Here is a 16519-nt window from a genome sequence, read left to right as displayed (position 1 = left end):
AGACTGAAAATAGAAAGACAGCATGCTTGTGCTTGTGCACTAAGAATTATATAAATCTGGCCTAGTTATTGCTGGTCTCTCAGTAGATTAGAAAACCCTCCCGCTTGTCTTTTTGCTGTTTTCTGTCTTTGTGTTATTTGGCCTGTTTTTTGTTTTGTTTTGTTTTTTGTTTTTTTGGAGTGTGTGTGTGGTGGGGAGGGGGGAGTCGCTTTGATATGGAAACAATATGCTCATTGGTATTCCTATAGTGATTTACCATTCATCCATCCGTCCATCTTCTACAACATGTATTTATATGTTTAAAATAGGGGGGGGGGGGGGGGGGGGCATGTGTAACTTTGAAGTTTGTGTTTGGGAGGCGGAGTCATGTCGTCATAATTGATGTGGCACTTCACTATCATATGCATTAGATCGAAATTGCAATATCTGTCCGAAAATTCTCAGTTCAATCTTTTCCTGCAGTTGTTCAACACTCGTGTCCACCATTTTGGAGGTCACTGCAAACCAGAATTGCTTTGCATTGTCTGGCTGCAATAAGCAAAGTGCGTATTACGTTTGCGCATGCGTGACAATCAAGTAAAAAAAAAAAAAACGTGGCTACCAAAATAGCCGTCATTTGAATGGCAGAGATTAGAGTGCTGAAAGTGTTTGCGTAACTGTGCACTGTAAAGCTTGCAAGCATTGTTTAAATGCTTTCAGCCTTAAGTGACAAAACGACAGGTGCACTTTGTGCCATTTTTAACTGTCCTAATGGAGTTTATAGGCAAAAAAAAAAACACCATTGCAAAGTTCGAGAAGACCGAAGTGTACACTTGTAAACCACAATTTCCAGACAGAAAAGAAAAATCTTCTTCAACACATTTATTTTTGTCAATATCCTGAAACCGAGGGAACAGACGGAAGCATCACGACGCTTGCTAGCGGACGTACGTGTAACGAAACTATTAGAGTGCCTGTCATTTTTTTAAGAACCTGCTTCTAGCCCCATGTTTAAAATTGATTAAATAAAAAAACAGCAACTTTCCAATGGTTGAAATGGTCCAAATCAGAGCTTTAGACTCCATTAGTTTTCAATGAAAAGATGGTAGCCGGCCTACCCATAATGCACCGTACTGCTGCGATGCGCACTTCGCTTATACTACAGGTGCAAAGGACACAATCTAATTTCACCGTTTACTGGTGCCATTTCGAATGAGGGTGAGATGACATCATGACAGCACATTTGTCAAGAATATGACAAGAGATTGTGTCTTTCATGACTCAGCATGGCTGATCTCACTCCTGCCAGATACCCATACAGCCTTGTTTGAGCTGAACACTTCATTGAAATTGAAAGTAAGCTTTAACGCTTAGCAACGTTAGAAATTCCTGTCACATACATACACGCATATTGTACATATACATGCAGAGATGCGAGACTAGAGATAAGTCTTCAATCAACCTATAGTATAAAAAGTGTGCTTTTGAAATGTGTGAAGAAACCTGAGCAACTGGAGGAGACTCCGATACACGCCCATCCTCAGAACTGTGAGATGAATCTGCCTCCCAAAAATGAACACGTGAAATAATGTGGTTGCACAAGTGTGCACACCCTCTCAACTAGTATATGATTAAATGGGATTCAGCACATACCCGTCAAAAATTAACTCGTTTGCTCCCAAAAACGTATAGATATGTTCTATTTTATATATTACCATGCTCCCAAAGACGTATTTATATGTTTATGTTTTGTTTATGCTAAAGCATACAAAAGGCTTTGATGCAGCCTCTGAACTGAAGAGAATGCATGAAGCAATATTAGTTATTACAAAAACGGCCAGCAGGTGGCAGCAGAGTATAAGAAACCAACCAGGGCCATGTTGCAACAAGCTGTTCCCCCACTGTTTGAAACATATTTGTGAATAATGATGAAAGTTAGCTATATTCTAATGCTACTTGCTGCAAAACGGAAATAGATAGAAATATATGTTTTTGATCAAAGAAGAGACTCTAATTTTTCTCTTTGTTGGTTCCATGTTTTTATAGCAATTGTACACAATATTCTGTGGGCCTTGCAAAATCAGTCAAAATCGAGTAAAACAACTGGGAGAAAAGGGGATTGCTTCAGTGAAAATGACTGGGAGTGAATTAGTTAAAGTACCTGTGATTAACCGCTGATGAATCCTGAACATTTTGCACTAAAACGGACTGCTATTTTAAACTGTTTATAATTCCCCCGCACCTTGTCAAAGACCTCAGTTGCAGCTGAAGAAAAACTGCCACCCCATGCTACACGTATAGTGATCTTTTTGTGACGAGTGGTGTTTTCACAACCATTTGGAATTATAGCCCAAAGATCCAACTCTAGTCATCATTGGACTCGAGGTAACCTGTGACTTGACTTGATTTGACCCGCCCAAGACAAAACGACTTGGAGCTTGCTTGAGATTTGAAGGTTACGACATGCACGTGCGACGTGATCTCATCTCTGCGTATTTGACGGTGAAGCCTATCTGATCAACAATGGTGCGATACAACAAACAAAGATATAAAATAGACCAAACTGGAAAGATTTTAGCATGAGTTATGCTACAAAACAAATAATTTATGCCACCATCACACAATACATATATATGTATATATATATATAAATTTTAATTGCACAATCACTAAGAGAATGTAAAGGCATGTCACCTCTGTATGAGTGTAATTTTAGTGTATGTACACTAGGAGGCACTCTGACAGCAGTACTGATTATTTTTCGTCATGCATTCAGAATATCCTCCCCCACCCTCCCCCCCAACACCCCCCCCCCCCCCCCCCCCCCCCCCACACACACACACACTGATAATTGAAGTGAATAGAAATGTTGAAGGGACAAAGAAAAGATATGGGGAAATAATTGGAGGAAGGAAAAGTGTGAAAACAGGAAAGAAGAAGTGAAACATGCTGGACTCTCATCTGTTAGTGTTGTTTTGGACATGGGTGTGCAGGGAGGGCAGGTGTGTGTGTGCACATTTGTCATACATGTCATGAAATGGAGCGTGTGCGTGCGTGCGAGTGTGTTGTCTCACCCTTAATTGCCATTGTGTGTCTTTGCGTAGACCTTTTGACTGTGAGCGTGCGTCACCCTCGGACGTTCTGCCTATGTAGCTCATATCAGTGCACACGTTTTTCTCTCTCTTCCCTCCCACTGCTTCTCACTGGAGCCAGCTGGGCAACCATTATTTTCCGTGTTGTCTCTCATCACCTCAAGCACTCATATGCTAATGTTTCAGTTGGCATAATTCCGTCATCTATTTTGGTTTTTCTCCGATGTATTCCAATTAACCTGTTGATATTTCAGCAGACCCATTGGATTGGTAGGTCGACATCATTTTGGGACATGATGAAGTACAAATCCCCAAACACCATGTTCATTACTTTTGGCTCTTTGGTTCTTTCACCAGTCCCAAACTTTCAAGTACTGCTACTTACTTAAATGTTGTTCTAAAAGGACACTAACATACTGCATATAAATATGTTAAAATATTTAAACAAAATTTCAAATATCAGATTTATTTATTGCAAGAATTATTTAAAATTCACTATGGGCACATGCATTCTCCACCAGCTTTTCAAACATGTTGGGAACTGATTTTACAAGGAACTTTTGTGGATGGAAGACACCATTCCAAAAACTTCCAAATTTTAGACAAAATAATCAATCTGAAAAGAAAACAAGAACATAAATTGATTTTCTATGCATCATGTAAGATGCACAAACAAATTGAGGAAACATTTACAATAATAGGAATACATTCTAAGTATTTTTAAAAAGTGAGTCAATAACCCTGTATATACTGTAAATGAAGGTCATGATATAAGGTGGATAATTTAAAAAAAGGCACACAATTTTTCCACGTGCGAAAGCTGAAAACTGAATTAAAAGTCTCCACTGAGCAAAAAAACAACAACAAACAAAAATTGTTTGTGTGCCCTGAAACACATATTTATATAAATATGTATTTAAAACATATTGTTGTGGACATTGCCTAAATGAAAACTGTGAAGCTTGACTCTGTTCTCACAGAAAGACGCTTGTTAGGTGTTGTAGCCATATTTCTCGTCTAAAAATATTTTTTTCTTATTAATCTATTCATTCCGTGAGTCTAGTTCTCATCCACATTTGTACAAAGAGTCAAGGTTGTGTTTTGCTTTGAGTGGATAAAGCTGTTTATGAGTGTGTGCATTGTATTTCCGTGTGCGCGCAACTGTGCATGTGTGCGCCCACCAGGGTCAGTGCAATGCTTTCACTGCTTCATTATGAAGCGGAAATTGTATGAAATGAATTGTTCCATGATAGTTGAAACGCAGGAACATGTAGTACCATGGCAACCATTCTTAGTCATTCCTGTTAGTTTGTTTTTTTTAAGCATTCTAACCATGAGCACAAACACGTTAAAAAAATTAGAGCACCTATTCTAGCAACTCCAGTTGTACATTCTGTTCATTGGAAGACTGAAAAATAACGTTTGGGCTTTTTACAAACTTACATATTTTGCATGTTATGTCTCAAACACAGATTGTTTTACTGTGAATTATTCTGTGAATTGATCATTTTTATTTGGTAATGAAAGAAGAAAGTGGCCAAAGACTGTCAGCCTTGTGTGAGGTTTCCATGTTCTCTGGCTTCCTCCCGAATTCCAAAAACATATTTATTGAGTTAATTGAAGACTCTTAATTGCCCTTAGGCTTGAATGTGAGTGTGAACGCTTTGCTAGTAACAGCTGGGACCATAATGAGGATAAGCGGAATAGATGATGGATGGATGGAACTTCTTCCTGCCACTTCTATTTGTTATTCTTAGCCATTCAATATTCTTAGCCTCACAATGATGTCACAATATTCTTAGTGATATTCAAGACTCCTGCAGTGATTTCAACATGTAGGCAGCAACATTCATGATTTAGTTGTACAGATGTGGATGGACAACAAGGTGTAGGCTTTGTTGCTGTTAGTTTTTCCCCCCTTAAAAGGAGTGCAAATGGAATGGAAAAAGGAAAAAGTAATTGTAAGTTACTTAAATTGCTGTGATGCCATGTGGATTTAAAAAGTCCAGACAACCCTGTTCAAATGCCAGGTTTTTGTCATGGAAAAAATGAGTCCAAGTTAAATTTCCTATGTTTTTCACCATTAATGTGACCTATAGGCTAACTTGTGCAACAAACCTAACATGTACATAGTAGAATCTTTCCAAAACCTCCTTACAACTGGGGATGTGGCTGTGTTTAGAATTAGCCAACCGCATTTATGTCCATGTTACAGAAAATGGGAGTCAGCATGCACCAGCCACAATTTAAAGAACTTTCCCTTTATGTTGATTATGGCGGCCCCATATGGACAAAAGTGGTAATGTTATGCCGGAAGGAAAACCACATTTCCCATGAGGACAAGTGCATTGCGTCGTTTTTTAGCTCACGCCAGCAAGTGGGCCAATGTTGATCCTTGAATGTCCTTTTATCCGGGTAGCTTCCCTTTTTCTTTTTTGTCTATTCAGGCAAAACTTTTCAGTTGTTTTGCAGCTTCTGCCAGGAAAGCAGTAATCGCGCATCGACATTCAAATTGACTTCCGTCTTTGTAGCGAATGAGGAAAAGGGGAAGTGAAGTATGCCATAAAAGCAGTCAGCACATTTGTAGTTTTTTGTATGGCAGTGTTCCTACCATCCTCCTCAAAGTTGCTTTGTGCCAGTAAAAATAATACAGACCCCCTCGGGCCATGGCAAAGGTACCATTCAACTAGTTTTAAGTCTGTGTTTCATCAGAAGAGTTATGAAAATATTTAATGAAGGTTGACAAGTTCCTTCATGCTACTTTAAAGTGCCTCTGACTAACCCCAAATGAACTAAATATGTTCTAGTATGCTTTTCCTGACTTGTGTTTTTATTTTTTATTTTATTTTTTTGCTCGCTAGCAGAAGCCTGAAGATGTTTTTTTTCTTCTTCAATGGGCTTTCACAGGTTATAGGTCACATCTATGGTTGAAACAGCTTTGAAATGATTTATTTTGGTCTCATTATTATTATTATTATTATTATTTTGTAATAAATCACAAAAACAAAAAAAATACTTTTGCCTGAAATTAAATGAATTTTATCATTTGATGTTTCGAAAGACGAGTAATACATCAATCCCTGCGGTGTTGCCATTTGAGTATGAAGAACTCACATTAGCTGGGAGCCGTTGAGATATGTTGACCTCTGGATTTTTTAGTTTCACCAAAGACATATTGCAACATGTTTGACGTGCAACTCATACATGTGGTGAATATCATGTACTCAGGTTTGAGAGATGTTGATAAAGAACGTTAGCCTACGTTTGAGCATCCAAGGGTCTAATAATGAATAAGGATGATTACAAGTAGAATGATCACTATTCTTGGAAAATTCGGAATAATGGCGCACAAGGAAAATTGACGCTAAAGGTAATAATATTGTCACGAAATGCCAACAATTATCATTTTATGTGGCGGTATCTTCCGTCCAACTGTTGCAATTGTCAAGAAATTCAAAATGGAGTCAAAATAGGCGGTAAACTCAATGACCTTTTTGAATATGAATAACAACCCCTAAACATCCCTTTTGTTCAAACAAGTACCCAGAAACACCAAATGGCCAAATGATATCCATTTTTGAACATTTCAAAATGGTGGCACGTGGTCAATAATGGCAGGAAAATTCTGAAAATGGATTTTTGTTGTTTTTGTATCTTTGATTAAAATATGACAAAAATGGCCTGGTTAAAAATTCCAATCTTTTGTCAAAATGGGATGGGCCTACATTCCTAAAAATACAACTAGTTTTAAATAAAAATGTGATCATAATTTTGTGCTTAAGTACAAGTGAAAATAACCTCCCACTACCCCCACCCAAAAGTAAAGCTTAAATATTCCGCCTGCACACGACCAACTGCTGAGTGGTGGTGTGACAATCTGTTGTAGTAACGATATAGTTTGACGTAAACAAGTCTGAAAAGCAACCAAGACTTTGTTCATCTAAGAGGAAGTTTTGCTTTTGTGTGCTTGCTACAGTTCTTCTGCACGTTTCTGCCCCTGCGTGACTTTTCCCCAACTATGATTTTTCACTTTATGTCAAAGGCGACTTTGTGTTTCCTCTTTCTCCGACCCTATTTTTGCCGCCCACTCGCTCGCTCTTCCCCTTGCCAAGTGGCTTTCTTTGCCTTCTTGCAATCTTTAACGTCAGTACCTTTTGTCTTTGTTGGAAGTTTTCACAAAGCTCTTTCCACTTCATGTTTGTGCATGCCTTTTACTCCTTTTGGCGCCTCCTATTGCGTAAGCCATGACATCTATTAGGTGTTTTTGCCAAGGCTATCATTTCCAGAAGGTTCACCAACTGGCAGGGTCTGGACCCCCACTTGCAACCTTCAACGTCTCATTATCAGCGTTACCATCGTTCTCGCCTGTCTCGATCCTCGCCAAGCAATCTGTATTTCACTCTGTGTCCTTTCCGTTTTTTATTGCTAATTCTTTTCACTGCCCACCTTTGACATGAGCAGCAATGAGCATATAAATACCTAAAGGAAGTATGCTTGTCTGTGTGTGCGCGCGTGCGCGCGCATGCTTGTCGGGAAGCACATCAGGAAGGAAGCAGCTCCTTCGGAGAGGAAGAGTCAAAGAGGATCTTTCATAATCAAACACAATCACATCTCCATACTTTCAGCTATATGAATATACTGAATATGTTTTAATTGTACGTATAGCATAATATATACTGATTATTTTTCAAAATTGTTCAACCCCTTGCACCAAATTAATGTTTGACCAGATATACCTCAGTCTTGCACAATACTATCCTCAATCCCACATCATTTAAATTGTTACCTGTTAAACTCATAGAGTGTGAATGAAAACGTAAATGCTTGTCCGTCTTGAAATGTCAGCCCTATGATTGGCTGGTGATCTGTCAACTGACACGCTCCAGCTTCCTCGAACAAAATGAACAGCATAGAAAATGTTTGAATTGGCAACCAGGTATTTTCTGTCCTATGAGCGCTTTGCCTGTGATTGACAGCCCTTAGAGTCAAACGTGACCCGGACCAGGTTGACTTCACGGTCACTAACATCCCAATGGTGTGATCAAATTACACATCCAGCTGAGCATACTGTATCTCCATTTTGCTGCTGTAGTCAACTTGTCTTGTTATATTCTGCCATGTCTTAATGAGTTCTGTGAACTGAAGAACTTTTATGGCAGCTGAGTGAGAAAAATACGGAGGTAATGTTTGAATACTCACATTGTGATGCATTTGTATGCACACAAGATACGAGTCATGAATGTAAAAAAAACAACAAAAGATTTTAGGACAAAATCTATACGTATGGTCTCGTTTGCCCCCCTGAGTTTTGTTCTGGGTTTCCTTTGCTTTGAGACCAGCTTGGAGTTGGCAACACCCGTCTACTTTTATAAATGACCACGTAACACGCGTGCGTTTATATACAGGGCGTGTCTTTGTTGCTTTCCTGTTTTTTTACTCCTTGTTTTGTTGAAGGAAATACATGATCTGCAACAATAAGGTAAAGTCATTAGCACGTTTCTCTCTGCAAAAACTTAGTACAGTGGTGCTTGCATTTTTACAAGGCTCTTTAACTCATTCACTGCCCTTGACGGCTTTAGACGTCAAAAATTAATTTGAACTATTTCTATTAGTTTAACATTTTTTCCACTTTTGTTAACAAGAGTATGAAAACCTAGAACACGTTTTTATTGTACATTTAGAACAGATATAACATTTGTGATTAATCATGAGTTCACTATTAAAGTCATGTGATTAATTACAATTTAAAAAATGCCTGACGACCTAATTATTATTATTATTATTTTTTTAATAATCATTTTTTCAAAAAATAAAAGATGATTAAAAATTAGGGTGTCAGGCTATTAACATTTTTAATTGTAATTAATCGCATGATTTTATATTTGGTCTAAATGTACAATACCTGATGTAGAAATAGTTTAAATGAAATTTTGACGTCTATAGCCGTCAATGGCAGTAAATGAGTTAATTTGGAACGGATATAAATTACTATTATTATTTTAGTAGTAGCAGTAGAGGTAGCAATATTTTGTCTTCCACAAGGCTCCTTATTCATGTCTATGATGCCAAATTTTCTAGACCTGATTCTCTCACTGCACTCCTGCACATGTTCTTTTGCTTCTTCTCTGCGACTTATTCGGCTCTTTAGGCAGTAGAAGCGTCTTCCCAGACGTACATTACTCATCAAGCTGAACGCACTTCTGTCACAGCCACCTGAAGATGGGCTCCGCTCTCCAATTTCAGAGGAGGCTCTCTTAGGATTTGTTTTTCTTTCAAGCAGGGATGAGCTGCGTCAGAGAGAATCTAATAAGCCACGGAGGATTGGCTTTCAACAGTATATAAGCGGCCCAATTCATTTTAAATTTCCTTTAGAGTGTGGTAGTGTGAATGTCACCTGAAATATACTGATGAGTAGATGACTTTCAACTCCAGCATACATGCACAGCCCAACGGTTGACAAAGTTGGCATCAAATACAGTGGAACTGAGTAGTGATGGGAAAACGAAGCTTCATGAACCGCTTGTGATAGAAAGATAAGGCTAGTGCAATGGAAATTGATTACATTTCTACTGCATCTTGAAACCAAGTGCACCATCTGAAGGAGTAAAAAAAATCTTGGAATATTGGTTCACAAAGTTTTATTTTCCTCTCTGGAAATATCCATCACATGGATAGACTGATAATCGGCTGGTTCGATTATCGGCAAAGATGATATTCAATATTTTGATGAATATCGGCATCAGCCATACAAAAAAAAAAAGAAGATACATTTTAATCTGTGTTAACATCAGGGATATATTTATTTACATTTTCATTTAACTTTTGTGACGGGCAATAATTGTTACGCTTTATACGATATGTTGCTGACCCTAGGAACTCTCTGTATTTTCTGTTTTAATTTGAAATTTAAAACTAAGACACTGCTCAGTGAAAATGTGACATTTCACATATTTGGAAATTTTGGAAAATGTTATTTCCTGTAGAGAACGATAGGAATTGGGAAGCTGTTTACGTGTTTGTTTTCATTTAACTTTTTAAGACATGCCACTGACCATGCAAGTTCCCTGAGCTTTTTGTTAGAATTTTAAACCAAAGATTAAATACTACTACTAATAATAATAATCATCATCATCATCATAATGATAATAATCATAATGGTAATAAATAAATAAATCAAAATTTTTCAAATCTAAAAAAACTATTCATTAAGAATATGATTAAAAAGAAACATTTTGATAAAGTTAAACGAACGGAATCTTGTTTTGAAATTGAATACTCGTAAGAAAAAAATGCTGTTTTTGTTTATGCTAAATTTAGATTTTTTTCTTGTTGTATATGTACAAATGTGTATACATAAATGTATTTTTCTTTTGAACTAGAATTTTGTGTATACAGTATAAAATTTGAAGTTTGTATATTTTTTAATTTTGATGCCAATATTTTCCCTTTTATTGGAAATGAATATCGGCTCCACATATCGGTTATCGGGCTCCTTGACTGCTACTAATAATAATCGGCATCAGTATGAACATCGCTTATCCTCTGTTGTGAAACTACATAAGCACAAACTTCCACAGAAAACAAAAGCTCAAATGTTTATCTACGTACCTGAAATTTACATGCATAATAACAATTTGGAACAAATGTATAATCGCAACGAAATGCTGTATTTTGACAAGGACTTCAACAAACAAACTGATTGTTCTGGGGATGAGACACCCAATTGTGTGACTGTGAGTGCATCGGGCTGCTGTTAATATAGCTCCGTCATTATGTAGATTAGCCCTTTTCCCCTGAGTGCACCTTCACCATTTAGACCTTCCAATCAAACAAATGCTTTATGGGCGTACACACACACACACAAACACACACGCGTGCACTTTCTATCATTGTTTTGTGCATGCTACCCGAGTCGTGACAAACACACATTTGTCATGACATCTTGCTTTAGTTCAACTAATCACACATGCGCTTATCCACGCCCAGCCCGCCCCCTGACACACACTGACAACAGACCAAGGTTATTCCAAGTTTTTCAGGTCCACGCTAATTACGGTCGACTGCACTGTGGTTACGGGCGCTGCTATTGAGTGAGTGAGTGAGTGAGTGAGTGAGTACTGGGTGGGATTGTGTTGTGTTGTGTGTGTGTTGATTGTATTTGAGCAGTACAACTCAGCCGCTTGCTTTAATGGAAAACTTGTGATCAATACTCCCCTTCAGATGAGCCGCTCAGCATTTGAGTCCTGAGTGAGTGTGTTTAAAGGTCCAAGGTAGATGAAGATGGACACACAGGGTGTTTATATACAGGCCTTTGGATATGTGTGTGTGTGCAGTTGTGAACAAGGTGCAGGTTTGAGACAATGATCTAAGTGCAACGCTGATTAGCTCTGTATTTTTTTTTTTTTGCTGCTTGGAGCCAGCACATGCTGCTGTCCTGGAATAACATTTCAGAAAGAAGCAGACAGAAATATTCTCACCTCTTTGGAACGCTGAAGCTCGGGTTCTGACCAAATCAAAGTCACTCAAGTCCTTAAGATTTTACACTGGCTCTCAGTAAGCTGTAGAATAGATTTAAATTTTTTGCTACTGGTCTATAAATCACTGGATGGTTTGGGTCCTGAATATATTAAAGAAATGCCGATTGAATATAAACTCAGCAGGGCTCTGAGATCTGCAGACTCTGGTCAATTAGTGGAACCCAGAGTTCAAAGTAAACATGGTGAAGCTGCATTTAGTTGTTATGCTGCACACAAATGGAATAAACCGCCAACAGATGTGAAGTCAGCCCCGAGTGAAAATGCTGTTAAATCCAGATTGAAAACTATTTTTTTCTTTCTTTTTTTTTACTATACCTTTGGTTACGGTCTTCTAAACATTTTTAAATCATATTTTTTTCCCTTGTAATAATTATTTTTTTTAACCACTCATTTTCAATGTATGTTCTTTTAGTCATTTTTGTAAGCTACTTTTGATTTCTCTACTTTGTTTTACTTAGTTGTGTATTTTGATGCTTGTGGGTGTTGTGTCCTTGCGTGTGTAAAGCACATTGAGTTGCCTTGTGTATGAAATGTGCTATAGAAATAAAAGGGCCTTGCCTATTGCCTTAAGATGAGAGCGCAATGGCTGGATTTGGAGTCATTGCAGTTTGTGCACTTGTAGGCTTTATATTAAAAAAAAAACTGGAAATGGCCATTTCACTGTAGCAGGGTGGGGATTTGCAGACTAGTGGTTTGCATATGCAGGCTCATTTCTTGGCCGATGCGACATTCACAATTGCCCTGTAAAACCGGTAATGACTGCAAGATATATGCAGTATAGTCTTCTTCTCGGGTTATGTAAACGGAAAATAAATGAATGGATTCTGGGGTGTTGAGAAATTGCATTCACGAGACTAGAAACCGAGTTGTGCCCGTTACTGTGATGAAGGTTGTAAATGCTGCTTGGCTCGGTCTACGTTTTCTCATTTATGTTGTACGTTAGAAGCTGAATTCTGCTGGCAGGTGTACTAGGCTGATTTGACACTGCAAGTGGCCACTATGTCGTTGTTTTGACCCATCTCTCATATCACTGTGCTGCTTTCATTTACAGTGATGGAGTGAGACAAATATAGTGTGTTACTTTTTCCACACAAGTAATCAGACAAAGGTCACTCTTCAAACCTCCCTTATTGCTACTTTTCTGAATGCATAAAATTGTGTCACTTGAAGCATTTCATTTTTTCAATTTTCAATGTAATGTTTTCAACTATTATACTTTTGATATTACATGATCCCAATCAACTGGAAGTACATCATTTTGACTTTATTTTGGAATTTTGCACCATTCTTGGCATTTCATAGAGGTCATATTTTAATGAAACCCTCCTCAAAATGTATCCGCCAAGTTTCACACTTTGAGTGCTTCTTGTAAACATATTGAAGACGAAAAGTTATTGAAAGCCATGCACTGTTTGTAAAGAAAAAAAATGATGCTGTTTTTGAGACCTAAGCAAAAACGCTTGAAACTTTGTACGCACAACAGGCCTAGCAAAAACATTTATATTTTAGAAGGTTATCGTGTAGTTTCTTCAAAATGGTCCAATAGTGCCCACTATAAATTTTTAACAAAACGCACACCTGCTTAAAAGTTTCACCTAGATCTATGAAAATTAGGAGGCATGTGCAACTGCCCAAGACCTACAAAAAATTATTTGAGAGTCATAGTCATACCTTAAACCGAACAGGAAGATGCCATTTTCATTTTATTTTGAAATTTGGCAACATTTTTTCCCTTTTATGGATTTTTTTTTTCCCTTTTATGGAAACTTAACAAATCTTAACAAATACCTCCTAGAAAAGGTATTAGACCATCTTCAAACTTTGGGTGTTTCCAGACTGATGAACAGTTATTGAAAGCTTTTTTTTTTGTCGTACACGAGGCCATGTGCCGTTTGCAAAGAAAAACGATGCTGTTTTTGAGGATGTTAATGAAACTTTGCACACACATAAGGCATGGCAAAGACATTTATTTATTAGCGGCTTCTTGTTGTGCTTGTACCCCAAAGGTACAAGTACCCTAACAGGGTCAGGCTTGTGAGGGCCCTTTATAGCTTCCAGCTCATGTTTTTTTTGTTTTAATTTTTTGCTTATTTAAGCTTGAGTAGTATTTGATTGAACATTTCTGGTCAGCCACTGTAATCACATTCACTTATGTAGCATTATTCACATTCTGTTCCCTTGGCTAAAAGGAGAAACGTTTGTTTGGGTGTGGGGTGGATTTAAAAGGACCATGTGTAAATCTTTGCCACCTAGTGGTGAATTAATAGAATGCAACAACCTAAATTAGAAGTGCCATAGAGAGATTACACTTCGCAAGCCTACCACGTTATAAATGAACATTGAAGTGATAGAATGTATTTTTTGGCACACATTTGAAATTAATAGTGGGTTTTAAAAATGAATGAACATTGAAATATTGAACATTTCTGCACAATGTCTCTTTAAAGGGGAAGTCATCATGACTCATTTCTTGAAAATGATGTTATATGTGACCTCACTCATCCACACATGACATTCTAATTAATATTGCATTTGTGGAATATGAGTTATGAAGCAAAATTCTGCCGTTTTTTTCCATCCATCTCAGGGGGCGGCCATTTTGCCACTTGCTGTCGATTGAAGATGACATCACAGTTACTCATGGCTCAGGCAATGATCAACTACAGCTCGCCTGTTTTCTGAAGCTGAGCTGTGATTGGTTGTTACCTGACACCAGAGCAACTGTGATGTCATTTTCACCAGACAGCAAGTGGCGAAATGGCTGCCTTCTGTTATTGATACAAACTACCGTATTTAGACTAGTGGGGCTGCATAGAACATATTGTGAGTATTTTTTTTGAGGGGGGGGGGCTTCCACTTTAAGGAACAGATAGTATAGTTAGAAAGCTACTGTTCAGTGAAGTTCCTAAGTGGGTATATCCTGCTGTAAAAAGCAACAAGAAATAGAAACACGGGGCAGGCTGATGGAGGCAGTAAGACCCTGAGGATGAGTAGAGCGATAGGGGTGGGAGGAGGAGGAGGGAGGAGGAGGAGGGAGGAGGAGGAGAGAGCGCGTTCACTCCGAGCTCTGCGAGCCGCAGCTCGCGGTGTCAGTGTATCAGTGTGTGTCCCAGCCCTCTGCTGCGAGTGCGTGCATCACCGCGTCGCCGTGTGCGCCAATGCGCGTGTGACCCCGGCGCTCTCTCTGCGTAGGACAGGTGGCGATGACATGACCGCGTTGGAGAGGAAGAAAGGGAAGGACCTGTAAGGGTTTAACACGCATACTTTTTTTTTTTTTTTTTTTTACCTTCAATTCCGCTGCACACGTGCTTAAATTTCTGCATTCCTCAACTCAGAAGTTACTAGATTAGTGTGCGTGCGTTGTTTTGACTCCACGACAAAAGTGAGAGAGAAAACAAATGCATGTGTCCTGACTTTTCTTTTCTACCTGCAGACGAGGTCAGCAAGTGTTACTGCGTCCAGAGGAGAGTTCAGCTCCGAGCCTGACAAGCAGACAGTCCATCGCGTTTTCTGAACAAGTCCAGGTAAGAGCGCAAGTCTTCCTCTCACATGACGTCTCAAAACAGGAACTCAAACAGGATGCCCGGTGCTTGCCACTTTCGCTCTTATCCAGTCTGTCACAATCACAGGTAGATTCTGAAACATAGCTTTCGGTAATCTGTCGCAATGTCACACACATACGCACACAACTGGTTCACTTGCTGAGTGCCAAACTGAAAGGGCTTCAGTCTACACCTTTTGGTATTTGTTCTTATATGTATATTTCTCTTTTTACTTATTGATTGTTGTGACCAAATAACTTAAGCTAAACTAAGTCTCTTCCCCCAATGCACACATTTTAGCAAGCACCATCTGCATGATGATTGTGTTTGGCATCAGCGTATGCAACAAGTGTGTGTTTGCATCTGTAATTCAAATTAAAAGAAGCTTTAATGAAAATTGATTGGCTGCCCGTGTGGACCTGCTCCACACACTCAGTGAGACGCATACAGGCACACACTCCATTCACACACGATTGTTACCGTACCTGACTTTATGGGTGTCCTGTGTATCGCAACACATTTATGCTTTCCTGTAAAGTTAGTTTGGCTCTGTATTTATTTGATTTGCTTAACCTTTGTTTGAGCAGACATGTGTGCCCCTGTTGAGGTATGTGTGTGTAACGTTGCTATCTGTGGTTACTGTGCCGTCGTGAGTCAGGCTTCCGCATGCGTATATATCCACAGCCATGCGCTGACGTTTAAAACCTTGTTTAACAGCATTCCGCTTTTGGCTCATTGCTAAGGTGTCGCTATGACGTGAAGTCCTCGGAAGCGCCTGCTGACTCACAAGTAGCGCCACCTGTTGGTGTTGCCCGAGTGAATTACACATGTTCAGGTCGGAGAGGTGCGTAATTAGGGATTCATTTTTGGAAACTATTGCAGTCATGCCCTTTTAGATACAAGTGAAAATGACAGCTGTGCATGGCTGTGGGTCAGTGGTGCATTGGCCCACGTGAAGGTTTTGGCAGTGTGAGTCTGTGTACACACTGTATGCACTGTTGGTTGTACACATTTGACATGAGCACTTGAAGCAATGAGGCAGCAAATGCAGCAGGTTAATCTCTTCTCAGCCTTCAGCAGAACAGATGTGCGGATTAATTTGTCAGGGAATCATGTGGCGCTTACATGCTGGTGTGTGAGCTGGAGACTGAAATTCAGTAAGATAGATGTTTGTATGTATCTTTGGGCTGAAATTATGGATACAGTGGAACCTCGATCTGACTGACTAACAGGAGGAGGGGTCGTCCCGTTAAATTGAAGTGTATTTTTTGGTGGCCCAAAATTGTCCAGTACAGTATGAAATTGTTGTAAATAAATGTGGTGCTTTCAGGGGTAGTATCGTGCAGCTGGTCATGTTCATGAAGCACAA

The 16519-nt window shown here is 38.9% G+C and overlaps 1 protein-coding gene across 2 annotated transcripts in view; it reads left to right on the top strand.

Moving 5' to 3' along the window:
- The window catches only part of pde2a (phosphodiesterase 2A), a 158677-nt gene that overhangs the window by 33536 nt on the left and 108622 nt on the right, over positions 1 to 16519 (top strand). The window contains exons 1-2 of one of the 2 annotated variants that reach the window (XM_086080407.1): positions 14657 to 14851; positions 15042 to 15132. In XM_086080407.1, coding sequence (XP_085936533.1) covers positions 14817 to 14851; positions 15042 to 15132 — 126 coding nt within the window. In that variant the 5' untranslated portion in view covers positions 14657 to 14816. Of the gene's footprint in view, positions 1 to 14656; positions 14852 to 15041; positions 15133 to 16519 lie in introns of those variants that run through there. The other variant, XM_086080406.1, reaches the window with a different exon arrangement.

The sequence above is a fragment of the Leptonotus elevatus genome, chromosome 7, assembly GCF_054856555.1.
Source record: "Leptonotus elevatus isolate MCC_2025b chromosome 7, RoL_Lele_1.0, whole genome shotgun sequence".
Lineage (NCBI taxonomy): Eukaryota > Metazoa > Chordata > Actinopteri > Syngnathiformes > Syngnathidae > Leptonotus > Leptonotus elevatus.
This window is presented reverse-complemented; position numbering and strand designations above follow the sequence as displayed.